This window comes from Emys orbicularis, chromosome 1, assembly GCF_028017835.1.
Source record: "Emys orbicularis isolate rEmyOrb1 chromosome 1, rEmyOrb1.hap1, whole genome shotgun sequence".
Classification (NCBI taxonomy): domain Eukaryota; kingdom Metazoa; phylum Chordata; order Testudines; family Emydidae; genus Emys; species Emys orbicularis.
The window spans coordinates 140,219,558-140,226,784 of NC_088683.1; the positions used below are offsets into that span (position 1 = coordinate 140,219,558).

The following is a 7,227-nucleotide window of genomic DNA, read 5'->3' on the forward strand; positions in this document are numbered from 1 at the left end:
TTGTAGTTCCCATTCTTTACAACAATGTTGTGAGATTGCTGAAGACAACCTGCTATTTCTACCTGTGACTTAGCTCTGTGACTAAGAGACCCCCTAAAAAAGAAAAGTGAATCACACTTTGGACCTGATACTGCATCAGGGCCGGCTCCAGGCACCAGCTTGTCAAGCAGGTGCTTGGGGGCAGCCGCTCTGGAGAGGGGCGGCATGTCCAGCTATTCGGCAGCAATTCGGCGGACGGTCCCTCACTCCTGCTCGGAGCGAAGGACCTCCCGCCGAATTGCCACCGCAGATCGCGATCGCGGCTTTTTTTTGTTTGTTTGTTTGGCTGCTTGGGGCGGCCAAAACCCTGGAGCCGGCCCTGTACTGCATACCCTGTACATCCAAAATTCCCATCAAAGTTGACTGAAGTGTTGAGTGTGCATGAGATATAGGATCAGGACCAGAAAGGGAAAGCACTTTTATACTGTGATATGTTCCTTTTCTGTTTTATGGGTGAAATTAACCTTGAATGTCACCCTTGTAAGTACAGGTAATCAATCTAAAGTCAAAGGAAGAAAAAAGAAAAACATACATCAGGCATGTTTTTGAATAACCTTTTCAAGCTTTTTTAAATAAATTAAGCAATGAGTTTTTCTTCTCCCATTCCAAGTTCTATTTTAATTTTAATACAATGCAGAGATATCCAAAAATAAAGAGAATCTGCATTGTCCAAAGGCAGGCATTACTTGGGAAAAATGACCTTTGATTCCTTATGTTTATCTTTAAAATGTTAGTTATGCATCATTTGTGTGTCAGCTATATTGTAACAGGAAAAAAAAAACGCTCTGTACATTTAATTAAAACGATTGTCTTTTGGCCAAAACTTGAGGAGAATGAAATTTGTCCCTGGTTCATTTGTCTACCCAGTGCAATCTTTAATGAATTATATGTAGCTGATCTGCTAAGAAATGCCTGATCCTTGAAATCTCTACTTGGGCAAAATTATTGAAACCAACAGTTCTGTTGTTTGAGCAAGGACTACTGGCTTGGGCACCCAGGCCCCTATTTTGCAAACAGCTAGCCCAAGCTGTTGGCTATTTTACCCTGGCTACAATGCTATTTTTCCGCTGCTAGTTTGAGCTTGCATAGAGGTATCCATGCTGGGAAGCATGCACATGCTTAACTTCACTTACAAGAATAAAGTTAATCCCATGCATGTATGCAGCATTTGTAACAGGAAGTTAATTGCCTTGGGTCATATTCATCACTAGTGTAACTTGACTGAAGTCAATGAGCTTAATTTGCTCATTTACACCCAGATGAACCAGTTAAGTCAATGGAGTTGCAAAGTCAAACTGGTTGAAGTACTCAGAGAATCAAGTGTGTTGACTTCAGTGGGGTTACCTCACCAATGAATTTGGCCCTTTATTGTAGCATTCCTCCTTCCACCAGTTCCAATAAGGAAGGTGACTACAAAGCCTTTTGTTTTCATTCTCTCTTGAATTGGTCACCTGTTGTTGTTTAGCACACTGTAAAGATTTCTGGTTAAGATCATACTGATTGCTGATATTTCAGACAACTCTAGCACAGACAACTCTCCCTAAACCATGCTATTGAATTAGGGCCTCTTTCTCTCCTTTGGAGAGACAATAAATTGGCCATCAGCCCATTTCCAGTCCTCTCCCACTGGAGGAAACATTCATTTTAGAGGTCAAGCCATTCACCAAAAGAAATACAGTAGAAAAGAAAATGTAAAAAAGAAAAATACATTTATTGGTAAGAACAGGCAGTTGTTAAGTGCACCTTCAGGCCTACAAAGACATTTCAGCACATTTAGTGCAAAGGGGTGAGAGTTTTTTGTCAAACTTGCCAAAAATGCATGCCTATGCTACATGAGGTTAATCCCTGTACTCCATACTTATTTAGTTCCTTTGTAATGAGCTATAATTGGGTAAGCAACATTCAGACTCCCCAAGCCACCCCAAACCCTAATGATTCACCCTATCCCTTGCTAATAAAAGACCCACTGCATGCAGCATTTTTCTCTTTATACATGCAGAATAACCATCCGTCTGGTAGTTAAACGAAGGTGCGGCTACCCAATTACTGTAGAAACCATGTTGCTAAAGTGAGGCCTCGTCTCTCAGGTGCTACTTTCTGATCATCAGTCCCACAGCACTGAACTGATTATTGCTGTTTTGAACTGAATGCAGCATGCAAGTCAGTCTAACCATGGGAAGTTGCATCCTCAACTATGAAAGATTGAGACCACCAGATTTTAATTCTGGCGGGAAGGGTGAGTTGTGGGGGTGTGGGTTGGGAAGGAAGCTTTACCTCATCTATCTGGAGAGTTTAATGCCCTGTTTTATCAGATACTTTGCAGTTCTTTGAGATCCCTCTGTCCTGGATCGGAAAGTGATCATTAATATTAATAGAAGCCACACAGTGAGAAGTCAAGTCTTTCTGTAAACCTGGCATGTTAGACTTGTGCATAACTGCAGAGTAAATTTGTTTTTAGATTATACGTGCCTTGATATGTAGATGATGGGGGTGGGAGTAAGAGGGGGCCTGTACAGTGGGAAATGGCTCAACTGCAGCTGGCCACATGCTATGTGCTGAATGAAGATTCTCAACTTTGTCCTTTAAAGGGGGGGGTGGGGGGAAGGATTAGTGCCTATGTTGGTTAAGATTGAAAGTTGTCATCTTCCAGGGCCTACTGGTCAAGGCTTGCATACTGCAGAAGATTCCTTCTCCCAGCATTGCTACCGTCCATCAGGTCACAGTGGGGACGGATGGGAGATGCTTGAAAGATCTGCAATGGGATTTAAAATCTATTGGGTTGCTGAGGGAGTTTAGTGAAAGGGTGAGGGGGACAGGGATGTGTGCTTGGCTGGGAAATGGGAAGCCTCTCTCACCTACCTCCTGGGGAATCCAAGGGGAAAGAAAGGTGCAGCCCTCCAATCTGGTTGCCTGCCTGGTCGATGCTGCAGTAAATGATGGTCCTTCATTCCTCTTGTGTTCTGCCCTTCTGGGGCAGGCTGCCAAAGAGTCATCTCAGGGAAGGAAAGGCAAAAACGATGAGGGCAGCGCTGTCTCTATAAACAATCTGGGGAAACTTTGAGTCTTGCATAAACATGATTGTGACTTATTTGGCAGAGGCAAATGCTGAGCCCCGCAGCATCACATTGCCAAGGGAAGAAAGGTGTCCTCAGGCGCTGGTGGTTTTTGCTCTCCTCTTCTCTCTCTGTGTGTGTGCTGTGCCTGGAGATAGCACAGTACATTCCTGATTGTGTGTTGGTGACTTGCCCCTTCCTTCACTACTTATGATCAGCTCTATTCAAGGAGGCACTTTTAGCGATTCAGTAGATAAAGGATAAAGGCACTAAGCAACTATCTAAATCAATCTGTTGAGTCTCTTCAGTGAGTTTTAGGGAGTACAAAAGTCTATAGACCTCAAATAATGACTGCAAAAGAAATCTGCTACTGCGATTTGGATGTATACAATAGATAAGTTTCATTTACATTCTGAGAATGCACCAAAAGGCATTTCACCTACAAAGGATACTAGTTCTTAGGTGCTGCTATACATAACTTGACTTCTTAATATAGTTTTCCCTTTAAGGGATGGGATATGTTCCTTTCCAACAGTGCCTGGACAGAAGCCAACACATTTCCCTGAGCAATGCAGGAAACTCATCAGGTCTCTCTATTCAGTTCTTTCTGGCCCTCAATCCAACAAGTGCTTTATTAATTATTAATTATATTATTATTATTATTATTTATTATTATTACTGAATTCATGCATTAATTAATTCAAGTTACACCTTAGTCATTTAGGCCATAATGCTGAATATTTGAACATGCTTTGATCTCCAAAAGTTATTGTTCCCGTTTGACTAACATACATACTTAAATACAGTACTTTAAATTACTAATCAAATATTTAATAAATGAAGGAGTGCACTTTTGGTGAATGCAAATCAAGAAGAAAAGAAAAAAGAAAAGATAAAGAACCTATTTTTAGAAGATTCATTTCAAACAAAAGCTTATCCCCTATTGTCTGAGGTAACGTTTCAGGCATGCGATTATAAAGTAAATAGTATCAAATTCAGACATGCTTATATTAAACTCCATTGTGCTATCTTGCAACAAAGGGGCTAAAAGTTTTGCTTCCAGTCCTGGAGAGGGAAAAAAATGTGTGTTTAAACCATCTGCACTTAAGAAAACTTAGCAGCATTGCAGATGTTTTGTCTTTTTTTTTTTCTTATAGAATAGTTCTTCTATGTTAAGGGTGTATACAGCAACAAGACCAGGCTTAAGTGTATTTTTAATAAGGTGCTGCATGAATTTGTAGATCGGAACTACATCATCTTTCACAAAAGAGGGGAAATTCATACTTCAGTTGATCAAAACAGCAGCAAATGCTTGCTGCATATTTTTTGCTGAAGTTTTTATCTGATGCACTTTCTTGGATGCATTGTGCAGTTCTGCAGAATATTTTACTGGAATCCATGCATATTTTTATATCTCTAAAATTGTCTGTGTTTTGTTTAAAATTAAGTTAAACAAGCAACAAGGATGAAAAAATAAGTTTAGATTTAGAAGCATATGATTGTTATTTATCACTAGCCTAGTTCAAATAGTTATCATTTACCAGTTGGAAAATACCCTTTAAAAATAACCAAAAACGTTATCTTTCATGGATCCTGAAAACTTCTTGATCGCTGAGCAAAAATTCGCAATGCAACAATGCATTTACGAGGTAAATAAAGCATTCAAAGACTACTAGTAAAGCATCTACAAAGTGTGACTGTGTCACTTAAAGTCTTCAAGCTGAGAGTGTTTTTTGTTTTGGTTTTTTTTACACATCAGTCAGCAGTTTGTTTTTATTAACACAGTTTTGATTGGCTATGGTGCAGTTGCCAGTTCTGAGATTAGCCTCTCTAAAATTGTCTATGCTATTATTCATATCCTCTTCGATTTCCATGTACTCAGATTTGCTGATTGTGGAGGAGCTACGGCGACTCAGATCACTGTGAGATGCTAAATTGGGGGAGCTAACATGGAGTAACTGAGCCTGTTCTTCCCCTTCTGTTTCTCGGTGGTAGAAGTAGTTGAAGTTGGACACGATGACAGGTACGGGCAGGGCAATTGTCAGCACGCCAGCGATGGCACACAAGGAGCCTACAATTTTGCCTCCAATTGTCACAGGGTACATGTCACCATATCCCACAGTGGTCATGCTTACCACAGCCCACCAGAAAGCATCAGGGATGCTTGTGAAATGAGACTCAGGTTCTTCAGCTTCAGCAAAATACACCGCGCTGGAGAACAAGATCACCCCAATGAAGAGGAAAAAGATTAGTAAACCTAACTCTCTCATGCTTGCTTTGAGGGTTTGTCCCAAAATCTGGAGGCCCTTAGAATGTCTGGAGAGTTTGAAGATTCTAAAGACTCTTACCAGTCTGATGACTCTCAGGATAGCCAGAGAGGTGGCCTGCTCCCCCTTTTGGGTACCTTCCTGCTCAGCCATCTCAGTTCCTAAGGTGATGAAGTAGGGGATGATGGCCACTATGTCAATGAAGTTCATGATATTCTTGAAGAACTCGGGCTTGCTGGGACAGGCGAAGAAGCGCACCACCAGCTCAAAGGAGAACCAGATGATGCAAAGGGTTTCCACGATGAAGAAAGGGTCGGTGAAAATGTTGGACTTGTAGATCACTGTGGAGTTGTCAATGCGGTGCAGAGTCCCTGTAAAGTCCTTGTCCTCCTTCAGATCCGGCAAAGTTTCTAGGCAGAAGATGACTATGGAGATGAGGATCACCATGACTGAGATTATTGCAATGACCCTGGCTGGCCCGGAGCTCTCTGGGTACTCAAACAGGAGCCACACCTGGCGCTGGTATTCCTTCTCGGGCAAGGGCCTCTCCTCCTCCTTGATGTACCCTTCATCCTCCCGGAATTTCTCCATGGCCTCCTCACCTAGCTCATAGAACTTGATCTCCTCAGAGAACATGTCCAGAGGCACATTGACCGGCCTGCGGAGCCTGCCTCCAGACTGGTAGTAATAGAGAATGGCATCGAAGCTGGGCCGGTTCCGGTCAAAGAAGTACTCATTGCGCAATGGGTCAAAATACCGCATGCGCTTTTTGGGGTTGCCCAGCAGCGTGTTGGGGAACTGGGCTAGGGTCTTCAGCTGGGTCTCAAAGCGCAGCCCGGCGATGTTGATCACCACCCGCTCGCAGCACTCATGGTCATCATGGGCGTCTGGCTGGTAGCTATCCTGGGGGTGACCTGGCAGGACAGAGGTCTCATCCATGTTCTCTCCAGCCATCACGGTCATGGTGGCACAGGGGGTGGGGGAGTCTCAAGGGTATAGAGGGACACCTTGGGTGAGGGAGAGGAGTCTGAAATGGAGAGCCCCAAGAGGGGAGAGCCTCAGGGGAGAAGGATGGGGGGTCTGGGATGCAAAGCCTTAGAGGGTGTAAGGAGGGATGGTGGATCCAGAATGAAGAGCTTTAAGTGGGGGGACAGAGGATGAGGATCAGGGATGGAAAACCCCAGAAAGGTGAATGAGAAATAGATGAGGGGAAAGGGGCCTGGGATGGAGAGAATCAGGAAAGGGAGGGATAAGGGGTGGAAAACCTCAGAGGGGAAAGAGGAGAGGGGAGGGAGGCATGAGGGGTCCCCTGTGTGTGTCCCAAGGAAGAAGGGTTTGTGGGGTGTCAATCACACACCCCAGGCTGGGCTCCCCTCCCCAGCCAGTTCCTTTTGCCTTTAACGTGGTCCTGCTGCTTTTCTCGCTGACTCGACCATCACTGCTGCTGCTGCCACGGAGTTACCACCAAAATAAATAAATAAGAAGGGGGGCAGGGATGAGATTGCTTGCAATGCCAACACAGCAATTTCCACTGGCCTCCCGCCTCTTGGTTTGGGGGGATAAAGCTCGCTTCGGGGCAGTCGCTGGAGGCTGCAAGGGGAGAGAGGGGGAAAGTATATAGGTAAAAAACCACAACACACTCAGATGGGCTGGATTGGGAGAGGGGGGAGATACCCAGCAAGAAGCATCATGCTTTTCCCATGGTGTTAACACCCCCGTCCCCACACATTCATACACCGGGCATCCTTCCGATGTAAGGACCTGGTGAAAAGCCCTCTGGAGGCAGGGGAAAGCCTCCCGGTAACTTCAGTGGGTTTGCAGCAGTCTGCCTGCACTTCCCGCGTCTCAAACCCCCTCTTGCAGAAACT

General features: G+C 44.1%; 1 protein-coding gene across 1 annotated transcript; it reads right to left on the minus strand.

The window, feature by feature from the left end:
- Positions 1-4,840: 4,840 nt before the first annotated feature.
- On the minus strand, positions 4,841-6,322 carry LOC135877264 (potassium voltage-gated channel subfamily A member 1). The gene has a single exon (XM_065402664.1). It carries the CDS (start codon positions 6,320-6,322, stop codon positions 4,841-4,843), a length of 1,482 nt encoding a protein of 493 aa, XP_065258736.1.
- Between the last annotated feature and the right edge of the window lie 905 nt (positions 6,323-7,227).

Coding starts and splice junctions, on each gene's coding strand:
- LOC135877264 (XM_065402664.1), bottom strand. CDS start 6,322: ATGACCGTGATGGCTGGAGAGAACATGGATGAGACCTCTGTCCTGCCA.